Source organism: Chelonia mydas, chromosome 23 (assembly GCF_015237465.2).
Source record: "Chelonia mydas isolate rCheMyd1 chromosome 23, rCheMyd1.pri.v2, whole genome shotgun sequence".
NCBI lineage: Eukaryota > Metazoa > Chordata > Testudines > Cheloniidae > Chelonia > Chelonia mydas.
Genome location: NC_051263.2, coordinates 8,881,677 through 8,907,358, shown reverse-complemented (window position 1 = coordinate 8,907,358; position 25,682 = coordinate 8,881,677). Strand labels below are relative to the sequence as shown.

At 57.8% G+C, this 25,682-nt stretch overlaps 1 protein-coding gene across 4 annotated transcripts; it reads left to right on the top strand.

The window, feature by feature from the left end:
- Window positions 1-9,063: 9,063 nt before the first annotated feature.
- Window positions 9,064-25,246, top strand: LOC102940703 (CLOCK-interacting pacemaker). Of its 4 annotated transcripts, none has more exons than XM_037884660.2 (4): window positions 9,064-9,198; window positions 21,174-21,392; window positions 23,755-23,927; window positions 24,285-25,246. In XM_037884660.2, the coding sequence occupies exons 2-4, from the start codon at window positions 21,182-21,184 to the stop codon at window positions 25,197-25,199; spliced, it is 1,299 nt and encodes a 432-aa protein (XP_037740588.1). In that variant the 5' UTR covers window positions 9,064-9,198; window positions 21,174-21,181; the 3' UTR covers window positions 25,200-25,246. The 4 variants fall into 4 exon arrangements, with proteins under 4 accessions (XP_037740588.1, XP_043390768.1, XP_043390767.1 ...); XM_043534833.1 differs by lacking the exon at window positions 9,064-9,198 and adding an exon at window positions 10,820-11,150; XM_043534832.1 differs by lacking the exon at window positions 9,064-9,198 and adding an exon at window positions 20,420-20,557.
- The last annotated feature ends 436 nt before the right edge of the window (window positions 25,247-25,682 follow it).

Sequence of the window (25,682 nt, the reverse complement as noted above, 5' to 3'; positions counted from 1 at the left end):
CAAAAGAGAGATTTTAAGTGATTATAAGGGATAGCAAACAGATCAAAGCAGATTACTGAAACAAACACACAAACTAAGCCTAATACACTAAAGAAACTGGTTGCAAGTAGTAATTTCTCACCCTCAATGTTGTTGTTTTAGGCATTTCTTTCACAGGCCAGACACCTTTTCCAGCCTGGGCTCGGCTCTTCTCCCCCCCCCTTTCATCTTTGTTTCTTAGATGTTTCCAGCAGCCATCCTGGGCAGGGATTCAGTGAAGAATAAACCCTGATGATCTTACTCCCTGGCCTTAAATAGGGTTTACGTATGGCAGCAATCCTTTGTCTTTTAGTATCATAGGGGTAGCCCTGTTAGTCTGTATCCACAAAAATAACGAGGAGTCTGGTGGCACCTTAAAGACTAACAGATTTATTTGGGCGTAAGCTTTCGTGGGTAAAAAACCCACTTCTTCAGATGCATGGAGTGAAAATTACAGAAAAGGGCATAAATATATATTGGCATATGAAGAGAAGAGAGTTACCTTACAAGTGGAGAACCAATGGTGAAGGCCAATTCAGTCAGGGTGGATGTGGTCCACTCCCAATAATTGATGAGGAGGTGTCGATCCCAAGAGAAGGAAAATTTGGTTTTGTAGTGGGCCAACCCACTCCCAGTCCCTATTCAAGCCCAAATTGATGGTGTTAAGTTTGCAAATGAATTGTAGCTCAGCAGTTTCTCTTTGAAGTCTGTTTTGGAATTTTTTTATTTTTTTTTTTTATTTTTTTTTTATTTTATTTTATTTTATTTTATTTTTTTTGAAGAATGGCTACTTTTAAATCTATTATTGAGTGTCCAGGGAGATTGAAGTGTTCTCCTTCTGGCTTTTGTATGTTACCATTCCTGATGTCCAGTTTGTGTCCATTTATCCTTTTATGTAGAGACTGTCCGGTTTGGCCAATGTACATGGCAGAGGGGCATTGCTGGCATATATCACATTAGTAGATGTGCAGGTGAACGAGCGTCTGATCGTGTGGCTGGGTCCTTTCATGGTGTCGCTAGAGTAGATATGGGGACAGAGTAGGCAAGGAGGTTTGTTACAGGGATTGGTTCCTGGGTTAGTGTTTCTGTGGAGTGGTGTGTAGTTGCTGGTGAGTATCTGCTTCAGGTTGGGGGGCTGTCTGTAAGCGAGGACTGGCCTGTCTCCCGAGGTCTGTGAGAGCGAGGGATCGTTTTCCAGGATAGGTTGTAGATCGTTGATGATGTGCTGGAGAGGTTTTAGCTGGGGGTTGTATGTGATGGCCAGTGGTGTTCTGTTGTTTTCCTTGTTGGGCCTGTCCTGTAGTAGGTGACTTCTGGGTACCTGTCTTGCTCTGTCAGTCTGTTTCCTCACTTTCCCAGGTTGATAACACACACAAGCCAGTGGGAGAATGCTTCAATCTCCCTGGACATTCTATAACCGATTTTAAAAGTAGCCATCCTTGAACAAAAAACTTCAAAAACAGACTTGAAAGAGACACTGCAGAACTAAAATTTATTTGCAAATTTAACGCCATTAATTTGGGCTGGAATAGGGACTGAGAGTGGCTGGCTCACCACAAAAGCAACTTTCCCTCTCCTGGCATTGACACCACCTCATCAATTATTGGGAGTGGACTACATCCACCCTGATTGAATTGGCCCTGCCAACACTGGTTCTCTACTTTTTAGGTAACTCTCTTCTCTTCAAGTGTCAGTATAATAATGCCTGCATCTGTAATTTTCACTCCATGCATCTGAAAAAGTGGCTTTTTTACCCATGAAAGCTTATGCCCAAATAGATCTGTTAGTCTTTAAAATGCCACCAGACTCCTCGTTATTTTTGTGGATACAGACTAACACGGCTACTCCCTGATACAAGAGCTATATACAGAAGGGGCATGACATCAGTGGGGTTCCCCTGTCTCCCCACCCAAAGAGACACTGAAAAACACCTGGAAGCAAGAACTGAAGTGGGGGGAGAAGGGTTGAACCCAGGCTGAGAGGGGGTCCAGTCTGTGAGTGGAAATATCTGAAGTCTCCAGCTGCAGGCCAGTGCAGCTGCCTTTTAAGACTTTGTAATCTGCCAGCAACACTATCTAGGGTCAGAAATGACTATCTGTAACCAATTCCTTTAGTGAAACAAGCTTAGCTTGTGTGTTTTGTTTGCTTAGTAATCTCTTTAACCACTTAAAATCTACCTTTTGTAGTTAAATTTATTTCTCGTTTATAATGTGACCCAGTTTGTGCAATTCATAATCGGGGGTGGGGGGGAATAAGAGGCTGTGCATACCTTCCTCCACATTGAGGATTTCATAATATATCTTTGAGTCTGCCCTCCAGGGGAGGTGGATACCTGAGGGCTGGGGCAAGTCCCTTAACCTGAGCCTTCCCAGATCTGATCTCGGTGTCTGTTTTTGTTCTGCAGTTGGGTGTGGCCCTGCCTGTGTGCGCTGAAGGAGGCTTAATAGCCTGGCTCACCAGGACACGTAAAAAGGGTGCCCAGGCTCAGCACACCAGGTGGCATCCTGAGGGGGGCAACCTCTCTCCCCCTCTCCCACCAACTATCTGTTGTCCCAGGCAGCTAGCTAGTTTGCCTATATCTAGACCCGCCTCTGAATGGGAGGAGGTGGTATTCAGACGGTAATTGGTGGATTGGATAGGACAGAGGAAGTGCAGAGGGAGAGGGGGCAGGAGCTGGCGGATGGATATGGCAGAAGGGGAGGGGGAAGGAGCTGGGGGTGGATAGGGCAGAGGAGCAGGAGCTGGGGGTGAATGAGCGGGAGGGGACAGAAGCCGGGGCACATGGTGGAGGACAGAAGCAGGCTGCAGAGGAGACAAGGACCGCGGGCCTGTGCTCACTGCTGGGGGTGCAAGCCAGGGCCTTAGGCTCCCCAGGGCTCTGCTCTCAATAAGCAGCTGTGCCAGAGCACAGGGCTGCACAAGGGGCCGAGTCAAGGCTCCCCGGTTAACTGTCGGCTTGGTGCTTCCCATCAGCTGGGAGCTGGGCTGTGCTACCAGCGCTGGCGAGGCCATTCCCTGGCTGAGCTACGAGGCGGAGAAACCTGTGCTGTAATGCTGCACCGGGCAGCTGGAGACAGAAGGGCCCAACCCTGGCCCCAGGGCAGCAGTGAGGTTAGCCAGGCAGACTGCACGCTGCCATTTCCTGGTCTTCTAGAGCTGAACTGCACAACCCTCATGTTCCCCTTCATCTCAGGGTGCAGAGCTTCCCTGCTGCTAAACGTGGGGTTCTCACACCTTGGATGCAGCCCTTGCCTTGCAATGGGTCCCTGTTGGGGTGGGGTTCAGAGAGGAGGAGGTTTTCGAACAAATTGATAAACTAAACACTAATAAGACTCCAGGACCTGATGGTATCACCCGAGAGTTCTGAAGGACCTCAAATGTGAAATTGCAGGACTACTAACTGTCGTCTGCAACCTGTCATTTAAATCAGCTACTGTACCAAATGACTGGAGGATAGTTAATGTGATGCCAATTTTTAAAAGGGGCTCCAGCGGTGATCCCGGCGACTACAGGCCAGTAAGCCTCACTTCAGTACTGGGCAAATTGGTTGAAACTATCGTAAAGAACAAAGTTGTCAGACATATAGATGAACATAATTTGTTGGGAAATAGCCAACGTGGTTTTTGTAAAGGGAAAGCATGCCTCACCAATCTACTAGAATTCTTTGAGGGGGTAAACAAGCGGGCAGACAAAGGAGATCCAGTGGATATAGTGTATTTAGATTTTCAGAAAGCCTTGACAAGGTCCCTCACCAAAGGCTCTTAAGCAAAATAAGCAGTCATGGGATAAGAGAGAAGGTGCTCTCATAGATTGGTAACTGGTTAAAAGATAGGAAACAAAGGGTAGCAATAAATGGTCAGTTTTCAGAATGGAGAGAGGTAACTAGTGGTGTCCCCCAGGGGTCTGTACTGGGCCCAGTCCTATTTAACATATTCATAAACGATATGGAAAAAGGCATAAACAGGTGGCAAAATTTGCAGATGATACAAAACTACTCAAGATAGTGATGTCCCAGGCAGACTGTGAAGAGCTACAAAAGGATCTCTCAAAACTGGGGGACTGAGCAACAAAATGGCAGATGAAATTTAATGTTGATAAATGCAAAGTAATGCACATTGGAAAACATAATCCTAACTATACATATACAGTGATGGGGTCCAATTTAGCTGTTACCGCTCAAGAAAGAGATCTTGGAATCATTGTGGATGGTTCTCTGAAAATATCCACTCAGCGTGCAGCAGCAGTCAAAAAAAGCAAATAGAATGTTGGGAATCATTAAGAAAGGGATAGATAATAAGACAGAAAATATCATATTGCCTCTATATAAATCCATGGTATGCCCACACCTTGAATACTGCGTGCAGATGGGGTCGCCCCATCTCAAAAAAGATATTTTGGAATTGGAAATGGTTCAGAAAAGGGCAACAAAAATGATTAGGGGTATAGAACAGCTTCCGTATGAGGAGAGATTAATTAGACTGGGACTTTTCAGCTTGGAAAGAGGTGACTAAGGGAGGATATGATAGAGGTCTATAAAATCATGAATGGTATAGAGAAAGTAAATAAGGAAGTGTTGCTTCAAGTCACAGCTGTAGAAGCTATCGGAAGCCTGCATCCCAAGAAAAGGGAAAAAATTCATCGGCAGGAGTTGCAGACCAAGCTGGATGAGCAAGCATCTCAGAGAGGTGATTAAGAAAAAGCAGAAAGCCTACAGGGAGTGGAAGATGGGAGGGATCAGCAAGGAAAGCTATCTTATTGAGGTCAGAAATGAGTGAGAAAGGCTAAAAGTCAAGTAGAGTTGGACCTTGCAAAGGGAATTAAAACCAATCGTAAAAGGTTCTATAGCCATATAAGAAGAAAACAAAGAAAGAAGAAGTGGGACCGCTAAACACTGAGGATTGGGTGGAGGTGAAGGATGATCTAGGCATGGCCCAATATCTAAACAAATACTTTGCCTCAGTCTTTAATGAGGAGCTTAGGGATAATGGTAGCATGACAAATGGGAATGAGGATATGGAGGTAGATATTACCATATCTGAGGTAGAAGCCAAACTCAAACAGCTTAATGGGACTAAATTGGGGGGCCCAGATAATTTTCATCCAAGAATATTAAAGGAATTGGCACATGAAATTGCAAGCCCATTAGCAAGAATTTTTAATGCATCTGTAAACTCAGGGGTTGTACCGTATGACTGGAGAATTGCTAACATAGTTCCTATTTTTAAGAAAGGGGAAAAAAGGTGATCCGGGTAACTACAGGCCTGTTATTTTGACAACTGTAGTATGCAAGGTCCTGGAAAAAATTTTGAAGGAGAAAGTAGTTAAGGACATTGAGGTCAATGGTAAATGGGACAAAATACAACATGGTTTTACAAAAGGTAGATCGTGCCAAACCAACCTGATCTCCTTCTTTGAGAAAGTTAGAGATTTTTTAGACAAAGGAAATGCAGTGGACCTAATTTACCTAGATTTCAGTAAGGCGTTTGATACGGTGCCACATGGGGAATTATTAGTTAAATTGGGAAAGATGGGGATCAATATGAAAATTGAAAGGTGGATAAGGAACTGGTTAAAGGAGAGATTACAGCGGGTCATGCTGAAAGGTGAACTGTCAGGCTGGAGGGAGGTTACCAGTGGAATTCCTCAGGGATTGGTTTTGGGATCAATTTTATTTAATCTTTTTATTACTGACCTCAGCACAAAAAGCAGGAATGTGCTAATAAAGTTTGCGGGTGATACAAAGCTGGGAGGTATTGCCAATTTAGAGAAGGACCGGCATATCATACAGGAGGATCTGGATGACCTTGTAAACTGGAGTAATAGTAATAGGATGAAATGTAATAGTGAGAAGTGTAAGGTCATGCATTTAGGGATTAATAACAAGAATTTTAGTTATAAGCTGGGGATGCATCAATTAGAAGTAATGGAGGAGGAGAAGGACCTCGGAGTATTGGTTGATCATAGGATGACTATGAGCCGCCAATGTGATATGGCCGTGAAAAAAGCTAATGCGGTCTTGGGATGCATCGGGCGAGGTATTTCCAGTAGAGATAAGGTGGTGTTAGTACCGTTATACAAGGCGCTGGTGAGACCTCACCTGGAATACTGTGTGCAGTTCTGGTCTCCCATGTTTAAGAAGGATGAATTCAAACTGGAACAGGTACAGAGAAGGGCTACTAGGATGATCTGAGGAATGGAAAACCTGCCTTATGAAAGGAGACTCAAAGAGCTTGGCTTGTTTAGCATAACCAAAAGAAGGCTGAGGGGAGATATGATTGCTTTCTATAAATATATCAGAGGGATAAATACCGGGGAGGGAGAGGAATTCTTTGAGCTCAGTATCAATGTGGACACAAGAACAAATGGATATAAACTGGCCATCAGGAAGTTTAGACTTGAAATTAGATGAAGGTTTCTAACCATCAGAGGAGTGAAGTTCAGGAATAGCCTTCCAAGGGAAGCAGTGGGGGCAAAAGACCTATCTGGCTTCAAGATTAAACTCGATAAGTTTATGGAGGAGATGGTATGATGGGATAACATGACTTTGGCAATTAATTGATCTTTAACTATTCATGGCAAATAGGCCCAATGGCCTGTGATGGGATGTTAGATGGGGTGGGATCTGAGTTACTACAGAGAATTCTTTCCTGGGTATCTGGCTGGTGAATCTTGCCCACATGCTCAGGGTTCAGCTGATCGCCATATTTGGGGTCGGGAAGGAATTTTCCTCCAGGGCAGATTGGAAGAGGCCCTGGTGGTTTTTCACCTTCCTTTGTTGCATGTGGCACGGGTCACTTGCTGGAGGATTCTCTGCACCTAGAAGTCTTTAAACCATGATTTGAGTATTTCAATAGCTCAGACATAGGTGAGAGGTTTATTGCAGGAGTGGGTGGGTGAGATTCTGTGGCCTGCATTGTGCAGGAGGTCAGGCTAGATGATCATAATGGTCCCTTCTGACCTTAATATCTATGAGTCTATGAGCCATAATACAAGAACAAGAGGCCACCAAATTAAATTAATAGGTAGCAGGTTTAAAACAAACACAACAAAGTATTTTTTCCACACAACGCAACCTCAGGTACTCCTTGCCAAAGGGTGTTGTGAAGGCCAATACTATCACGGGGTTCAAAAGGGAGCTAGCTAGGTTCATGGAAGATAGGGCCATCAATGGCTATTAGCTAGGATGGGCAGGAATGATGTCCCTAGCCTCTGTTTGCCAGAAGCTGGGATTGGGTGACAGGGCATGGATCACTTGATGATAACCTATCTGTTCATTCCCTTTGCGGCACCTGCCATTGGCCACTGTCAGAGGACAGGATACTGGGCTTGATGGACCTTTGGTCTGACCCAGTATGGCCGTTCTTATGTTCTTATTGTAAAGCTGGATGTGACCTTTCTGATCCAGTCCGACCCCCTGAGAGCACAGGCCTGAGAACTGCCCCACAAGAATTCCTGGAGCAGAGCTTTAGAAAAAATCTTGTCTTTCAACCTTGATTTGTTGCTGCTGATGGAGAATCCACCGTGACCCTTGGCAACCTTTTCCAACGGTTAAATATCCTCATCAGGAAAAAATTAGGCCTTATTTCCAGCCTGAACTTGTCTAATTCCACCTTCCATTGGAACGTGTTAGACCTTTTGCTGCTAGACTGAAGAGCCTGTTATTAAATATTTGTTCCCCACCTAGGTACTGAGAGACTGTGATCAAGTCACCCCTGAAATCAAGTCTCTTTGTCAAGGTTGAGCTCTTTGAATCTCTCACTCTAAGGCAGGTTTTCTAATCCTTTAATTGTTCTCATGACTCTTCCCTGACCCCACTCTGATTTATCAACATGCTTCTTGAATTGTGGGCACCAGAACTGGACCCAGGATTCCAGCAGTGATTGGACCAGTGTCAAATATAGAGGTAAAATCACCTCTCTGCTCCTACTTGAGTTCCCTGTTTATGCATCCCAGGGCCGTTAGCTCTTTTGGCCACAATATCACACTGGGAGCTCACGTTCAGCTGATTCTCCACCATCATCCCCAAATCTCTTTCAGAATCACTGCTTCCCAGAATAGGCTCCCACATCCTGTAGGTTTGGCTGATATTCTTTGTTCCTAGATGTATACATTTGGAATTGGGGTTTGCGGATGGGTCCGTGATGGAAGGGGGCGAGGGGAGTCTTGCTAATTCTCTAGAGACTCGAGCAGTTCTTGGCGTAGCTCACGCAGCCTCAACTCCAGGAGTCAGGGGATCACAGCAGAACCTCATTGAAAAGAAAAGTATCCTGCATCTCTGATTCTGGAGAAGCTGGAAAATGTCACATGATCATGGCACTAATGCTCAGAAAGCAAAGAACCAGGCCACGTGTGAATTACTGGTGAAAAAAATCTCTAAATTTTTAAGCCAGCCTCATGATTTGTGGGACCTGATTCATGATTTTTGAACTCTTGAGCTTGGTGATACTGGCTTATGGCTTGTCTACACTGGCATTTTACAGCGCTGCAAATTTCTTGCTCAGGAGGTGGTCTCCCAGCGTAGACTAGCCCTTAGGATGCGTCACTGCTGAGGGTGTTGAGGGGGGAAGGTTTTTCTAGTAGAGATGGGGTTCCATCACTTTTTGGGGAGGCAGGGTCAGGAGTCGCTTACCACTGGGGAGCAGGAGGTGGCTACTGCGGGCAGGGCTAGTAGCCCAGATTGGAGGGCTGCTAGGGGACAGGGTCACTAGCTCAGGTTTGGAGGGTTGCTGGGGGGCTGGAGAGGGGGTCTATTGGGGGACGGGGACAGAGCCAGCAGCCCAGGCAGGTGGGGGGCAGGGCCGGCAGCCCAGCTGGACAGCCAAAGGGGAGACCGCTGGGGGATGCCGGGGGGCGGGAGGACAGGCGCTGCGGAAGCCCTGGGGGCCCCCAGCGCCGCCCTCAGGGGCCGGGTCCCCACGCTGGGTGTGACCAAGAGGCCCCGCCCACTCTGCCCCGAGTCCCGCCCCCGCACATGTCTCCGCGTTCTCTCCACGCCCCTCACGTGGACACGGACCAGGCTCCGCTTCCGCACGTGGCGCCGGGGCCGCGCCGCTCGCCCCGCCCCTTGGGCGGCGGAGGCGCCAATTGGTTGCCGGCGCTGTCAGTGCGCTCGAGGGGTGGGGTTACCGCTGAGTCTTTGTGTCTGAGTGTGTGCGGCGGAAGAATCGGGGCGAGAGGCAGGTACTGACCCCGCGGCTACTCTGAACCCCCTCGGGCCCCCCCAGCCTCCCCGAACTCCCCCGGGCTCCCCCAGTCCTCCACCCCCGGCTCCCCGAATCCCCTCGGGGCCCCCCCAACCCCCCCCGGTCCCCCGAACTCTCCTGTCCCCCAGTTCTGCGCCCCCAAGTCCCCTAGGCCCCCCGAACTCCCCCGGGTCCCCCCAGTCCTCCGCCTCCAATCCCCCTAGGCCCCCCGGGCCCCCCCAGTCCTCCTCCCCCCAACTCCCCTGGGCTCCTCGAACTCTCCTGTCCCCCAGTCCTCCGCCCCCAGGCCCCCCGAATCCCCTCGGGGCCCCCCCAACCCCCCCAGGCCCCCCGAACTCTCCTGTCCCCCAGTTGTGCGCCCCCAAGTCCCCTAGGCCCCCCGAACTCCCCCGGGTCCCCCCAGTCCTCCGCCTCCAACCCCCCTAGGCCCCCCGGGCCCCCCCAGTCCTCCTCCCCCAACTCCCCTGGGCTCCTCGAACTCTCCTGTCCCCCAGTCCTCCGCCCCCAACCCCCCTAGGCCCCCTGAACTCCCCCGGGCCCCCCCAGTCCTCCGTTCCTAAGCCCCCTGAACTCCCCCACCCTGCCCCAGTTCTCCGCCCCAGGCCCCCTGAACACCCCCAGACCTCTTTCCCCAACCTCCCTAGGCCCCCTGAACTCTCCTGCCCCCCCAGTTCTCTGCCCCCAACCCCTCTAGGCTCCCCGAACTCCCCCGGGACCCCTAGTCCTCCACCCCCAACTCCCCTGTGCCCCCCAGGACCTTCAGTCTTCCACCCCCAACCCCCTAGGCTCCGTGAACTCCTCCAGGGCCCCTAGTCCTAATCCCCTGGGCCCCCCTCTGTCCCCAACCCCCCAAGGCCCCTGAACTCCCCTGGCTCCCCCCCCAGTTCCCTGCCGCCAACCCCCCAGGCTCCCTCCCCAGTCTTCTGCCCCCAATCCCCTGGTACACCCCAGTTCTCTGCCCCTAAACTCCCCCCGCTGCTCCCTAGTCCTCTGCCACAATTCTCTGGGATCCCCCCAGTCCTCTGTTCCCCCAAACTCCCCCAAGGTGAGAGGTAGGTATTGACCACCCTGCCTCCTGGGACCCCCCCCAGTTATCTGTCTCCAACCCCCCTGGGCTCCCTTTAGCTTCCTTTAACTCCCTGCCCTCCCAATCATCTGCATCCAACCCCCCTGGGCCCCCCAAACTCTCCAGGGCAAGAGGCAGGTATTGGCTCCCCACACCCGAGGCCTCCCCATTCCTCTGCCCCCTGACCTCCTGGGTCCCCCTGAACTCCCCTGAGGTGAGAAGCAGGTATTGGCCCCCCTGAACTTCCCTGGGGCCCTCCAGTCCTCCCCTCTTCAACCCACCTGGGCTCTCCTGAACTCCCCTGGGGCGAGAGGCATGTATTGGCCCCCTGGGACCCCCAATTCTCCACCCCCACATACCCACTGGGTCCCCTGAATTCTCCCAGGGTGAGGGGCAGGTACTGGCCACCCTGCCCCCTGGGGCCCCTCAATCCTCTTCCCCCGAACCCCTTGGGCCCGCCTGAATTCTCCTGGGGCGAGAGGCAGGTACGCATGCCCCGTCCTCCTCCCCAGCAACCACCCTAGTCCCCTGGAACGCCCCCAAACCTCCAACACCCCTGCCCTCCGAATTCCGCTGGGGTGAAAAGCAGATACTGGCCCCAAAGGGACCTCCCTGTTCCCCAGGGAACCCGTGACCCTCCTGAAACCCCCACAAACCTGCCAACCCCCTGCCCCCCTGAACTTCCCTGGGGAAAAAGGCAGTTATTGGGCCCCTGGGACTCCCCTGACTGCTCCTAGCCCCCAACTCTGCCTGGAATCCCCCTAATCCCTCCCTGTCAGAACCTGATTCCCCCCAGAATCCTGGCCTGGTTCTTGGGGAACTCTAGTCTACCTGAGCGAGCAATAGATGCCAGTGTGCCCTGGGTAATTTTCCTCTTCCCCACCCCCCATCCCAACACCTGTTCTGCTGCTTGGGTTCCTCCTGGGATGGGGCTCTCCCTGGATGTGGAGGCGGGGTACTCAGGATGAGGGTGCATGTGTGGGGGATGCCCTGGGTTATGGGGTGGGGTGCTCAGGATGTTGGTGTCCCCTGGGATATGGGGATGTTGGGGGACATTTTAGGACTGACACTTGCTGCTTTATGGGGAGTGTGGGTGGCAGGGGTTATCTGCTGTGGGGCCATTGGAAGCTGGCCTGAGGCTATTGCGGGGTGGATCGCAGGTCATGGGGTTGTTGCTTTGTTCAGTTTGGAGCCGGACGCGCGGCACCCATTGGCAGGTCGAAATGCCCTTTGTGGTGTGTGGGGCTGAGCTGTGGGGTGGGTGAGCAAGGGAGCGGACCCTCCCCATGGGGGTTGTCTGAGGCCCACACTTCCAGGGCCCTGTCCAATGCAGGGCTGGCTGCATGGTGCAGAGAAGCTTCACCCCCATTCGCACACCAGGCCGAAGGCAGCTCAGCCTCCATTACTGAGTCCTGGGGGTGCTATTGCCACCGGTTAGCCATGGCTCCGACCGGTGGGGGTGGGGGCAGTGGAGCTGGGGGGGTGTCAGATCCCCCCCCACACTGTAAAACAGTGGAAGGATTTCTGCCTTGTGGGTGGGGGAGGGCATGCTGGTTGCCTTTCCAGAGGGACTCTGTGTCGTGCAGCGTAACCCAGGCCCTGCAGCCCCTGGGTGATTCTGCAGAGTACAGCCAAGGGCCTCGCTCAGCTAGGGACCCGTTGCCAGGAAAGGTGCCCTCCCCCTGCTCCTGGGGCGCTCTGCACCGGCCAGGTTGTGCTGTGCGGGGGGTACAGGCTGTGCCATGGCTGCTCCAGTGCAGGGAGAGTGAGGGCCTGGGGCCTGGCTGCATTCCTGGCCCCCCTCCTGCTGTAGATCTGGGTGTTCTCGGGGCAGCCATTGTGTGTCCCAAGCCAGGGCCCAGGAGTCCCTGCTGGGGTTCAGTCTCGGCCTGGCTGGGACCCCTGAGGAGTGACTTGTGGGGGAGGCAGATTCCTCCGGGGAACAACCCAGCTTGTGGTTGGGAAAAGTGTGTCCTGGGAGCGGTGATGAGTTGAACGCCAAACACCCCTCGGCCAGCGGAAATCCGAGGCACCTGCTGGACACCTCAGTGCCTCTGAGGTGTTGGTGGGCACAGGTGTGGAGGGCAGGCTGGTGGGGCCGGGAGGAGGCCTGTGCCAGCTCAGTACCAGGCCATGAGACTGCAAACCCCCCCCCGCCCCCCAGCCCTGAACTCACTGTGCGGTCTGTATAGCCACCCCCGCAGCAGGTGCTAGGCTGGAGACGCTCTGGGAGCTGGCTGTTAGTATGGCTGATGTGCTGGGGCTGGGGACTACGATGGATGACTGTCCACCAGGGACCCTCTGCTGGGAGGAGGAAGGTGCAGCTCCGGGGAAATCCGGCCTTTGCCTGTTGGGGTTGGAGGGCTTTGGGCAAAGCCATGGGACAGGCTTTGCCCTGTCTGCACCATCCACTCTGCTAAGCAGTGTGCTCCTTTCTGCACGGCCCCAAGTCTCCCATGTGCTGCCAAGAGACCGCTGGGAAGCACTGGGGACTGGGCAGTGGGCGGAGTTGTGTTGGCTCCTAGGCCATGGTTGTAGGTCTGGCCTTGGAGAGGGGTTATATCTCCATTGTGCCACTTGTGTAGAGATGACTGGATACTTTGGGCGGGGAGGGAGGGGGGGACTGCTCGCCCCTGCTCTGTGGGAGCAATTGCCACGGGTTTGAGAGGACAGTGCAGTAGTTAATGTTGATGGGTTGTCATTGGAATCCAGATGCTCCCTGGAGCACAAGTTGTGGTGAAACTGGACAGCGGAGTTGGGGGAGCCTCTGCCTTTGCCATGACCACTAGCTCGTGCCCTAGACAGAGACAACCACCCGCGGAGGGGATGAAACTCGCTCACCCAACCGAGTGGCAACCAAGCCCTTGCCACCAAGTCCAGCATTGCACAGCCTCTGGTCCAGGCCCCACCGTGCACTGGGCACTTCCTTCCCCAGGACTGGCGCCTAGAGGGCATTAGCCCAGGGACTGGGGCAGGATCCAAGAGCCGGGACAGTACCTGGGAGCCTTGCCTCCCAGGCCCGCCTTCTGCTCCGGGCCGTGCTGCTTCTCCAGGCTTTGCATTGGCTGTCTTCGGGGGGCCTGTGGCATTGGTTCCAGGGCAGCTCCCTGGAGGATGCTGCTGTTTGTGTTGCCTGCAGCTGGAGCCCCTGTCCCTGCCTCCCACAATCCTGTTTCCCTCCACAAGGTCTGGGCAGCTCCATTGCCCAGAGAGCCAGAGCTTCGCAGCCTGGCCTCCCCCAGACAGAATTCGAGGGCAGGGTGTGCCAGCGTTGAGGGCAGGAGTGCAGCCCTCTATGTCTGGGGAAGGTGAGAGCCATGGGACCCTTTGGAATAGCCTGGCTGCTGGCCTCTTGCTGCATATGTCAGACAGGGTGGCTGCTCTGTGTGGATCCAACCTGTGTTAGGTACGTCCCATCACTGAACAGCGAGTGGGACTGAACAGCGAGCGTGAGATCTGGGTGTGGTCAGGGCTTGAATGAACTAGTGACATTATGGAGGGGAGTGGTGGGGTTTGGTGGTTTCAGTGGGAGTTTGGGGCTCGGACCCAGGACTCCTGGGTTCTGTTCCCAGCTCTGGGAGGGGATGGGGCCTACCGCTGATCTCTGGCTCCTGGCTGGGACATGGGAAGCTGGAGGCTGGGTTTTCTCTCCCCACGGGGGCTATATGCGAAGCCCCAAGGCATCACCTGTGGAGCTCACAGCCCCTTTGAATTCCCTGGTGTCCATACACAGGGACCACCTGGGCCTCCTTGGTGGCGGCACTGAGATTCCTCATGTCTGAAAGGTGCAGTACCTTGGAGTGGGGTGAAGGAGGAGCCTCCCCTACGTGTGGTGTGGCTCAACCCTTCCTACGTGGACAGAGCTGGGCCTTTCCATTGCACGGCTGCTATGCTCTCCAGACAGCTGGGGTTGGGCGGCTGGGAAGCCCCTGGAGAGGATTAAACAGAAAGCAGAAAGAAGCATCTTTGGGGAGTATGAGAGCTGTGTCTGAAACCGTGTCTAGCTGGGACTGCAGGCTGGGAGCCTCGCCTGGCTGGCCAGGGTGAACAGTCCCTTGACTTGGCCCTGGAATACTTCCCAGCATGGGGAGGGGCAGTGACCCACAGGTTGGGTGGGGCGGGGAAGCAGAGCCAGGAGTAGGGATGGGTTGAGCAGGACAAGGGCTGTGATCTCCCTCCCCCAGCAGTGCCACTGAAGGGCTGGAGTGGGCACGGGGAGAGCTAGGCAGCCTGCAGGGTGGGCTGCAGGTGGCAGAGGCGGGCATGGGCTGTGGCATGATTGGAGGGCTCTGCAGCCCCCACCTCCTCAGGTGTCTCAATCCTCTGGGCTGCACGTCCCCTCCTCCTCTGCCCCCCCACCCCCAATCCCTTTTCTAAACTCCATTCGCCACAGCTATGGAGTTTGAACTGCCCCTGTCCACCCACAGCCCCCTCCCTGAGCAATCTGGACACCAAATCCCTTTCTGGGTGGTCTTCCCCTCCCCCTGTGCTGCAACCCATTGTGGCCTTCCCCGGTCGCCCAGGGCTTGGGGCAGAGCCGACTAGGTAGCAGTGTGGCTTGGGGGAGGCGGGCTGGAGAGGTGGGTCTCTCCCCACGTGGGCTGCTGTGATATGGGGTGAATACTGTTCCCCACCTCCCGTGGGGCTCTGATGGCGTTGCAGGAGCTTGGCTGTGGTGTGGCTGCTGGCCAGGTGGGGTGGGCTGCAGGGCAGGGGCTGTGGAGGGGGCAGCTGGCAGGGTGGGGGGTGAGAGTGAGGGGGAGGGGTTCCCTGGGATGGCTGAGCCAGGCCAGAGCATGAGTGGCAAAGCAGGGTGCTGGGCCCAGGGCATGACAGGCTTCCTCTGCTGCTAGGATGGGGGCCTGGGGTCCCCTGGAGGGGCATCTGGTGACTGTTGCTGCTGTCCCCCCCTGCTCCTGCTAACTGGGTGGGGAAGTGCGAGCTGGGGAGCCTCCCCCCGGAGGCTTGGGGGCAGGTGGTGTGTGCCTGTGTACTGGAAGAGGAGCCCTTGCCAGAGCCTGTCCCGCTGCTGCCTTGCTCGAGGCTGATGGCACAGAGGTAGCTGCTTCTGCTTGGGCCCTTCCTGCCCCCAGGGGCTCCCTGCAGAAGCCCAGGTTGTGCTGTGGCAGAGCAAGGTTGTCCCATGCTGGCTGTGCCTGGAGCTCCCTGCAGGTTGCTGGGGTCTCTGTTGACAAGGGGCCACAAGTGTGGTCCCCCCAAAGCCAGCTTGAGAGCCCATCCCTGGACCCAGTGGCTTCCACAGCCCGTGCTGCCTCAGCCCCCAGAGTCTGTCTTGCCCTCCTGCCTTGTGTTCTCGGGTCCCACGTCGCTCGTGCCCCCTCAGTCTCTCCTGCTCTCTGAATCGCTGGCCCTGGGTCATTGTGTGCCATGCTGTGATGGGAGCGCTGCCGCTGGATTGGCTTTGCTGGCCCAGCTCTGAGATGTGCCGAGGACCAGCTGCTGAGTTTGAACAGTGAGGTTTCTGTGTTCTTGATACGCGAGACAGTACAGGAGACCGCGAGCAGGTCTTGGCTGCGTCTGCCTGCTCAGCTGCGTGGGAAGGAGCCTCGCGCGGAGGGATGGGGACTGCCGCTCATGCTCAAGGGGTCGCTGATCTCAGCGTCTGGGTCTTGGGGCTCAGCTTGAGACCATGCAGGGTCAAGGCTCACGATTCCAGGGGTTGGGGGCAGCCCCTTGGGGAAAGACAGGCCCTAGGTGACTTGCATAAAATACATCATAACTGTGTCCTAATCATGTCCTAATAATATCTTTGTGAAGAATATGGGTGCAGAGTCTCAGTACTAGCAGTTCCCTGCGGGGCTGGAGTCCCTTCAGGAAGGAGGGGATGATCCTTATGCTGGGGAATGGGGCTGCCCCTGTGGCACAAAGAGGGGACTAGTGGAAAGACGCGCAGCAAGTCAGCGACAGAGAATCCAGTAGTCCTGGCTCCCAGCCCCCACTGCTCTAACCACTAGGCCCCACTCCCCTCCCATTCATGTAGGATGAGGTGAGGTGGCTGCTGTCTGGGCACACTAGCTGTGGGCTCTTGGGGAGCGTGAGTGCACCTAGGCTAGAGCACCCTTAGTCCTCGGTGGGCATTGTCCCCTAGCGCCTGGGCCATCTGGGCCTCCCTGCTCTCGCGGCCTGCTCTGCGGTCCCTGTGTTGAGTTTGGTGATGTCTGGTCTCTGGGAGGGCACTGCCTGCCTGGCTCCCCCAGGAGAAGCTGCATCAGGCTGGGCATGCTCCTCTGTGTGGGGGTGTTGTGCAGGCAGAGGGGCTGAAGCAGCTGGAAATGGGGAGCCCGGGAGTGACTGCTGGGCTGGACCAGCTGGCAAGGTGCTTGGGGTGAGCTCCGTTCCTGTGGCCTAGCCGAGGATGGGGGCAGCAGCAGCCCCGGGGAGGCCAGGAGGATGTCCTCCCCACCCCCTGCCGGCAGCTTCGGGGCTGTCTGCTCCCCTTGCCTTAGCTCTGTCGCACCTTATTTGGGGCACTGGCCGAGGCCCCTCCCTGGGTAGTCCCAGCCCTGCCCATTCCTAGGTGTTTGCAGGTGTTTCCTAGGCATGAGCTGGGAGCACTCCTATCTCTGGGCTCAGAGGAGGCATGGTGTAAACACACACACGTGGCCCTGCACCTGATGCAGCGCTCCCAGCGACCGCCCACGTGTCTGTGCAGAGCAGCTGCTAGCCCTGTGTGGCTGGCAGAGCTCAGGGCGGCAGCTCTGGGGTGGGTAGAGAGGGTGGCCCTCCTCCCACGCCTGACACCTGGCAGCCGTGAGGCAGGGTATTGCTGCTCGTAGGATCCCACCGTGCCGGTGAGGCCTGGGCACTGGGAGGCCGAGGAGCGTGGGGCTGCAGGGTACCATTGGGGAGTGGCACTTGGGGGTCGGTGAGAGGGCTCAGACCTCTTCGGAGAGCCCATCCCAAAGGTGGTGTGGGCTTTCCCACGGGTGGAGGACAGGGGACGGTGGAGGACAGGGGACGGGCTCTGCTGTGTGAAGGGAGGGCGGGGACTCTGCTGTTGCAGCCCATCACAGCCAGGGCCAGATCCCACTGCTTGCCCTGCTGTGGATTTGCTCTCTGCTTGGGAAATCAGCTGCCTTTCTCCGGGCGCGCGCTCTCACCCACGTTTGTTCTGTCTGTGCCTCCTTCCTTCTCGGGACCTGGTGTGTTTCAACAGTGTCACTGGCAGGGGGGAGGGGGTCCTGTGGTCAGAGCAGGGGATTCCTGCTTTCTTTATCACAGCTTCGCTGGGCTGTGTTTTCCCCAGTGGGCTGTGCTGGGTGCAGAGCTGCAGAAGATCTGCCCCAGTGTGTGAGACCTTGGCAAGTGGCTTCACCTCCCTGGCTGAAAATGGGTGGGGATTTCCCTGTGGGAGCCACCCTGGGCCGTCCTGCTGGTGAAATGTCCTGCAGAAGTGTGGGAGATGCCCTCTCCCAAGCCCCCTCGAGATTGTGCCAGTAGCATTGCCCTTGGGTTGCTGCCCTTCTCCAGTCATCCACCTGGCAGCATGGTTCTCCAAGCCAGGTAGGTGCCCAGGTGCCACGAGGATGAGCACGGTACAAAGCTGAACTAGGGTGGAATTCCACAAGAAATAACCCCTTGGTCTGGACTGGCGCCACTGGATTGCAGCTGCTGCAAGCCAAGGGATTCTCCCAAAGAGCCATCGGGGCATTGGCTGGGGTTCCGGGGCAGGTCAGATGGGGTGATCACAATGGTCTCTCCTGGCCTTGACTGGCCCCTTCGTGGTTTGTAGCTGCAGCGTCCAGGGGTGGGGCTGCTGGTTGTTGTGTGCTCTGAGATAGCTCAGAAGAGCGCACGCCAGCCCTGCCGCTTACTCTGCTCCACTGTTTGGAGGCTGGCGCTGCAGCTGCATTTCCTTAATCTGTGCCAATGGTCCTGTTCTGGGCCCCATCACGGTAGTGCCTGCCCACTCCCAGTGCATTGTATCCTCCTGTGCCCCCAGGCTGCTCGCCTCTCCTACAGAGGGGATTGAGGCACAAAGATTAAGTGACAGAGTGCTCATGGTGGCAGAGTAGTGGCCTGGTCACCAGTCTTCTCGGCTTGTTCCCTCCCTACTGGGCCACGCTTCCTTCCACGGACAGTGCCCTCTCAGCACCCCATGGCTGGCAGTGGTTGAAATAGCTCAGTCGCTGAGCTCCAAACCAAGTCCCTTCTCTCTGGCCAGGCTGGTTGGCTCCGCTCTAGCTGCGCAGTGCCCCTGATGGCACCTCCAGCTCCTGTCTGAATCCTATGCAGGATGGTCCCTGTCTGCATGGGGACAGGCCCAGAGAGGCTGAAGATGATCAAAGGGCTGATGGGGGGTTTTGTGTCCCTGTTAGCACATGCCCTGTGGGCCCAGAGGGCGAATGTGATCTGGGAAGGCACAAATGGGATCCTCAAGGAGGAGCAGGGAGGTTCGTTTCCCTCTGGAGTGGGTTCTGGTGCGACCACTGCTGAGCTCCTGGGTGCAGTTCTGTGTCCACGATTCCCAATGGAGGTTGGTAAAGCGGAGAGGGTCAGAGAGGATGATGGAAGGATTGAGGGGGTCATGGAGTTCAGCGTATGGAGCTTAGCAAGGAGATGGGTAAGGGGTGACGATCAGTGTGGAAGGACCAAGGGCCCAAAGATTTGATACTGGTTCATCTTGCAAAGGGTTTGCTTGCTGCAATGGCTGGACTGAAACCTCAGTCTGGAAAGCCACTGTGGCGAGCGTAAGGCCCAGAGCTACGGGCAGGTCTCCACCACTGGGTGTTCTTAAATCAAGTGTCCCTGCTTCCTTGCCCACCAGCGTAGAACCTCCTTCATCACTGTCTAGCTGCTCCAAAGCTTCCTCCCAGCTCCACCAGGGCTCTGCTATGCCTCCCCTGTGCCCTACCCAACCCTCATCCCAGCCCCGCCAGGACCCTGCCTGGCCCCTCATCCCAGCCCCGCCAGGACTCTGCCTGGCTCCCCTGCACCCTGCCTGGCCCCTTAACCCAGCCCCGCCAGGACTCTGCCCTGCATCCCCCTTGTCCCAGCCCTGCCAGGCTCCCCTGTGCCCTACTTGGCCCCTTGTCCCAGCCCCACCAGGGCTCTGCTGTGCCCCCTGCCTGGCCCCTTCTCCAAGCCCCGCCAGGACTCTGCCTGGCTCCCCTGCACCCTGTGTGGCCCCTTAACCCAGCCCTGCCAGGACTCTGCCCTGCATGCCCCCCTTGTCCCAGCCCTGCCAGGCTCCCGTGTGCCCTACTTGGCCCCTTGTCCCAGCCCCACCAGGGCTCTGCTGTGCCCCCTGCCTGGCCCCTTCTCCAAGCCCCGCCAGGACTCTGCCTGGCTCCCCTGCACCCTGTGTGGCCCCTTAACCCAGCCCTGCCAGGATTCTGCCCTGCATGCCCCCCTTGTCCCAGCCCTGCCAGGCTCACCTGTGCCCTACTTGGCCCCTTATCCCAGCCCCACCAGGGCTCTGCTGTGCCCCCTGCCTGGCCCCTTCTCTCAGCCCTGCCAGGACTCTGCCTGGCCCCTTCTCCCAGCCCTGCCAGGACTCTGCCCTGCATGCCCCCTTGTCCCAGCCCTGCCAGGCTCCCGTGTGTCCTACCTGGCCCCTTGTCCCGGCCCCACCAGGGCTCTGCTGTGCCCCCTGCCTGGCCCCTCATCCCAGCCCTGCCAGGACTCTGCCCTACCTGGCCCCTTGTCCCAGCGCCGCCAGGCTCCCCTGTGCCCTACTTGGCCCCTTGTCCCAGCGCCGCCAGGGCTCTGCTGTGCCCCCTGCCTGGCTCCTTCTCCCAGCCCCGCCAGGGCTCTGCTGTGCCCCCTGTGCCCTGCCTGGCCCCGCCAGGGCTCTGCTCGGTGCCCTGCTCGGGCTGGCACCCTGGACTGTGGCCCCCTTTTAATGCCGAGGGCAGCAGCGCGGAGCTCCCGGGGCGGTGTGGGACGCAGACGGGGCGGGAGGACGGGAAATGCGGCTCTGGCCGCGGACGGCCCCAGCCCCCCCCCCCGCGGTTCCTGTGCGGTGCCCCCACCACGTGTCCGCGAGCGCGCCTGCCCCTCCCCGCCCGGGGCGCCGCGTGTCTCCGGGCTGGCGCGTGGCGCCCCGCGTGGGAGGGCGCGGGGAGGGAGCGCGTGGCCGGGCACGTGCAGCGCCGCCAGCCCGCGGCCGCTCCCGCAAGACTCGCCCGCCGGGATTAGCGGCGGCTGGGGCTCCCCGCCCCGGCTCCCCGGGCGGGTCAGGGACGGAGCGGGGGCGCGCTGCGGGGCCGCACCCTTGAGCTGGGGGCGGGAGTGTGCGCACGTGTCGGTACATGCACGGCGGGGGGGCCGGACCCCGCCTCTTCCCCACGGGGAGGCCCCGGTGCAGGCGTGGGGGAGGCGGGCGGCTGGGCGCGTTTGGACTTGCCGGGGGAACGGGGGCGGTTCGGTGCGTGTCTGGAGAAGGCTGTGGGGGGAGGGGTGTAGGGGGGCGCGGGCAGAGGGTGCACAGCCCTGTTGTGGGTTTTCTCGGGCTGCTGAAGGGAGCAGACGTTGCTCCCACTCTGGGGGGTAGGGGGGGGCTGATGGGGCTGTGGTGGGGGGGCCAGTGAGCTGATAGCGGGTGTGGCAGGAGTCTGAGGGGGCTGTGTGGGGCTATGGTGGGAGGGAGTCTGCCCAGGGGAGGGGCTGGGTGGGGGGTACATATGTCCCAGAAAGCATCTCTGCCCCTCCCCCTTGTAGACCCTGGGAACTGAGCGGGGCGGGGGGGGGGGGATCAGCGCCTGCTGGGTAGCATCTGGCCGGGCCCCCCCATGCAGTGCTGCAGGTGGGGGCAGGACAAGGGGAGTTGCTATCTCAGGGGTCCTTTCAAGCAGCAGGAAGCTGGGGGTGGGAGCATGGGGGAGCCCTTCCCTGGCACCTGATCCTTTGCTCTTCACCTTCAGGCTTGGAGATGCCTGCGGAGAAGCCCCCCGACACAGAGAGGTCGTGTCAGCCCCTCATGGAGAGAGGCATGGCATTGGGGAGTACAGCAGCAGTGACCACCGGCTCCAAGGGGCGCACCGGGATGTTGGAGAAGACAGCTGTGGGGGGCGAGGGCACCAGGAAGTCCCCGGGTTCCCACCCACCAGCCAGCGAGTCGGAGAAGGATTCTGGCTTCTCAGGTAGAGACGTATCCTGGGGGTAGGAAGCGATCTCTGGGCCTTCCCTGCTGCATCCCCATCTCTTTGCCCCACTCTTTGGTTGGAGCCCGGGATTTCACTCCAGGGACTGGGTTCTGGAGCTGTCCAGTTGGTTTCCTGGGGTGGAGGCAGCAGGTAGCCTGGAGCTGGGCCCAGCCTGCCCCCCATCCCCTCCTGCCCCTAGGAGCAGAGGGCGCTGTGTGCATGGGAAGTGGGGGTGGAGGTGGGGTCCAAGTGGACCAGGGGGGAGTTGGGCTAAGCTGGGTTTGGGAGGAGCCAGGCCCCATGCACAAACGCTTTGGTCCCCCAGCACTGCCCAGTGCACCCCACAGTCTGGGGATGAGAGCCTTGGGGTTGCTAGGGCCTCAGGTTAGGGAGCCTCGGACCCCCCTCCCCGCAGGGCCCCCCCAGCTCCTCCCTGGCATGCAGCTGGGTGGCCCCCCATTTCCCTGGCACACAGACCCCTCCTCCCCAGGCCCATTGTGCAGTGTTATGGGTAGGTCCTAGGGTGGGGCGGGCCTCTGGCCAGCCAGGGAGCAGCTTTTGGGTCAGTCCCTTGGTGCCTCCTGTCGCCGATTCCCTGTTGCCGTCTAGCGGCTCTGGGTGAATACTGTCTCCTATTGCAACCCCGCAGGGGCTGTTTCAGAGCCAATCTGTCAGGGGAGCTGGTGGGGACCTTGCCGTTCAGTTGCCTGATGCTTTCCATTATAAAAGGTTTTCGTTGCCTTATTATAGAGGCTCTGCCACCCTCAGTGTTTGCAGCAGGCCTCTGATGCTGGGCAGGGAGAGAGCCTGGGCTAGAGAAGAGCATCGCCTCTCCCCATGAAATTCTGCTCACGTTTAGCTGAGCTGTGGGAAAATCACCGTTTCCCTTCCCCCGCGTGTGTTGTCAGCAAATCTTCGGCAGTAGCCACAATAATAATGTGCTACGGGCACGGGAGGCCAGGCCAACCCTGTTGGTAAATCAGCAGCAGCAGGTGCAGCCACTGGCCTTTCCCCATGGTGAGAAGAGACAGCTGGGCTGGGCTGCCCAGATGCCCTGCCGAACCCTAGTGGCCAGTCGTCCAGCAAGGGGAGCCACACGGCTGGGCCTCCCCGCCCCCAGCATGTGGTCCTAGCGGCCCATCATCCTGTGGGGGAACCATATGGCTGGGCTGCCCTGCACCCTCCCCCACCCAGCATGTGGTCCCAGTGGCCTGTTGTCCTGTGGGGGGTGCCACGTGGCTTGGCTGCCCTTCCCCACCCAGCCCCCGCCCTGCTGCTGACTCTGCATGTCTCAGGAGGTCTCTTGTCTCAGCTTCCTCTGTAAAGTGGGGGTGATGATCCTGCGCTCTCAGAGATAATGGGTGATGTGTCCTGCAGGCGCCCAGCCACCATGGTGAGGAGCCATGCAGAGGCCCCTGGGGACTGGACCCATCTGTGTGGCAGGCAGTAAGACAACGCCCCACGCTGAATGAGAAGGATAACAAGGACTGTTTGCTAGTGCCTCATCCCCGTCCGTCCTGGGGAACCAGCGCATGATCCTGCAGTTACAGATGGTGTCGCGATGCAGACGCACAAGGGGGCCGGGGCCTGGGCAGCTGGGCCTGGGGTTTCCTCATGTCTGAGCGTTTGACTCAGTGGCCTGAACTGCGTCCTCTTCCCCCAGCTCCATGTCACCTCATTAGCCTCTCGTAGCCCCCGAGAACCTGCACGTGAGCCTCCAACCCCTGTGAGACTGCAGGGGCAGCCATGAGATGGGGCCAGCTGGCAGGATTGGGAAAGCAGCGTCGGGGGTCCTGGGGAGCCCTTGTGCTCCTCTCATCTGGAGGCTGCCCCACTGGCAGGAGTTACAGTGGGGCTAGAAGCTGGCTCCCAGTTCGTGTTGTGTCCTAGGAGCGTCAGGAAGGTCAGGCCTGCCCTGCGCTGTCCTGTCTCAGCAGAACAGTCTCCATGGGGGGCACTCTGCAATGCAGGGGCTGGGCACTCATCCCTAGTAGGTCTCTGCACCCCAAGCAAGCTCTTGAGCAGTGGGTTTTGGGGAGACTCTACCCCACAACTCTGGGCTGCTCTGCATGGCACCGCTTCTCCCGGCCCCAGACTCTTCCAGCCTAGACAGGAATGGACCAATGCATGGGGCTCTGGCAGGGCTCTCCTGGCCCCATGTCTGGCTCCCACAGCCAGACTTAGCTGCAGGGCTGGCCGTGAGATGCTGAAGCCATTTGGGGGTGGGGGCGGGGGCATACAGACAGCAGCTGGGGGTTTTGTTGCCTGCTCCCCTCCCTGTGGCTCTAGTGTCGCCCCAGGTAGCCCAGCCCCTGTCCCCCCACTGCCCCTTACGCTCTGCTCCTGTCCCCCTGTGCAGACACAAGTTCAGAGTCCCTGAGCACGCTGGATCACGCCGAAGCAGAGGAGCCGTCCATCTGTGCCTCACACTGGGCGACCAATGGGCCCAGGCTGCGGACGGCGCCGCATCTCGACAGCACGTTCACCAGATTCACCCCTCTTTACGTTGTCAAAAACGTTATCCTGAAACAGGTAGCCCTCCTGCCCCAAACCCACCAGACCCCCGAGTCCCTGGGGCTCGGACGTGCCCCAGCAGATCAGCTGCTCCCCAAGGTCACAGGGACGGGGCTAGCTGTCCCTCATGGTCGCTGGGGAAGGAGGGGAAAGCAGCCCTGGGCCTGACGCAGGGCTGTCCCCGGACACGGCTGTGCTTTCTCCCCAGCAGCACTTGCGGCACGTCATGCCAGAGGGAGAGGTGAAGCTGCGAGGTGAGGGGGCCCCGCAGGAGCAGAGCCAGCACCCACGTGCCCCCTTGTTCCTTGTGGCCCATGTCCCCAGCTCTCGGAGCTGCCTGGGCGCTCACCCTCCTCTCCTGCTCTTCCCTTGCAGCCCCTGGGAGCTTCCTCCAGCACCCAGCTTCTGACCTGGAGTGGCCAAGACCCCCCAGACAGTGTGCAGGGCCAGGCCCGGCTCATCTTCCTCCCGCAGCCGGTGGCTACGGCCACGCTGAAGCCGCTGCTGCCTGGCCGGAAGCCACAGGCCAAGGACACCTACCTGCCCATTCTCAACGCCTACCCCAAGATCGCCCCACACCCAGGCCACAGCCAGGACAATGAGGCTGCGGCTGGGCCCCCGCCCCGAAGTGGCAGTGCTGGCCCTGCCAAGAGCAAGCGCTTCTGCCTGGAGGAGGCTTGGGTGTCGTCCTCTGAGTTGGACGCCCCCACCAGCAGCGGGCTGCAGGAGGAACAGTGCCCAGGGGGTGCCCTGCAGGTGCTCTCTGCTGGCAGCTCAGAGCCACTGTCCCAGAACACTGTCACCTCATCCACAGAGCTGGCTCGGCCGGCACCCAGCTCCATCGCAGCCCAGGGGAGCACAGCACTCCTGGACCTGGCTGAGGGCAGGATCCTGGCCAAGGCCTCCAAGAAGCTGGGCTCGAGCCTCGGGAAGCAGCGGCGCTTCCACAACACAGTGGAGATCCTGAGGAAGTCTGGGCTGCTGGGTGTCACCCTGCGGACCAAGGAGCTGATCCGGCAGAACAGCAGCACCCAGCGGGAGATCGCAGAGCTGCGGGAGCATGCCCGGCTCTTCTGCGAGGCCATGCAGAGCAACAACTCTCAGACCTGGGCCCGGCTCCAGGCAGCCATGAGCCTGTCTGCCTCCTACTGGGCCCAGAGAGGCACAGGCCCCGACACGCCTGCCAAGGCGGTCACTCCCCCCACAGACTTCAGTGGGGAGTCCCTGCCTGGCTCCCCCATGAGCCTGGTGCTCACTCCGGACCTGTCAGCACACACGGCCCTGCCTTAGGCCCTAGCACGGCCGCTCACTCAGCAAATAAACCTGCTTTGAACAAACACCACTTGTGAGTGAGTTCCCAGGCCAGGGCCAGCTGGCTCTGGAGCAGGGCCCAGTCCATCTGGTTGGGCATGGCCAGCCCTGCTCCTCTCTGGTGGGATAGGCAGGGAGATGGAACTGGTCCCTGCTCAGAGCCTGGCTGCTAGCTGGCGGGGGCTGCCTGTGGTTTGCATTGCTGCCTTGGGCCACCTGGAGCCCCTGGCCCAGCCTCCAGGCCACATAAGCTACGATGCTGTGTGCCAGGCTGGGCACTGCTGGCCGTTCCCCTAGGGGGTGCGGTGGCGAGCTGACAGCTCGGTGCCATGTGTGCGTGTGGCTATCATAGCCTCTTCCTGTGCCAGGGCAGCGGTGCTCTGTAATGCCCTACAAGCAGCTGGGCTCCAGCCTCAGGAGAATTTCTGCCCTGGGCTGGTGCACATCTGGGTTACAGGCTGG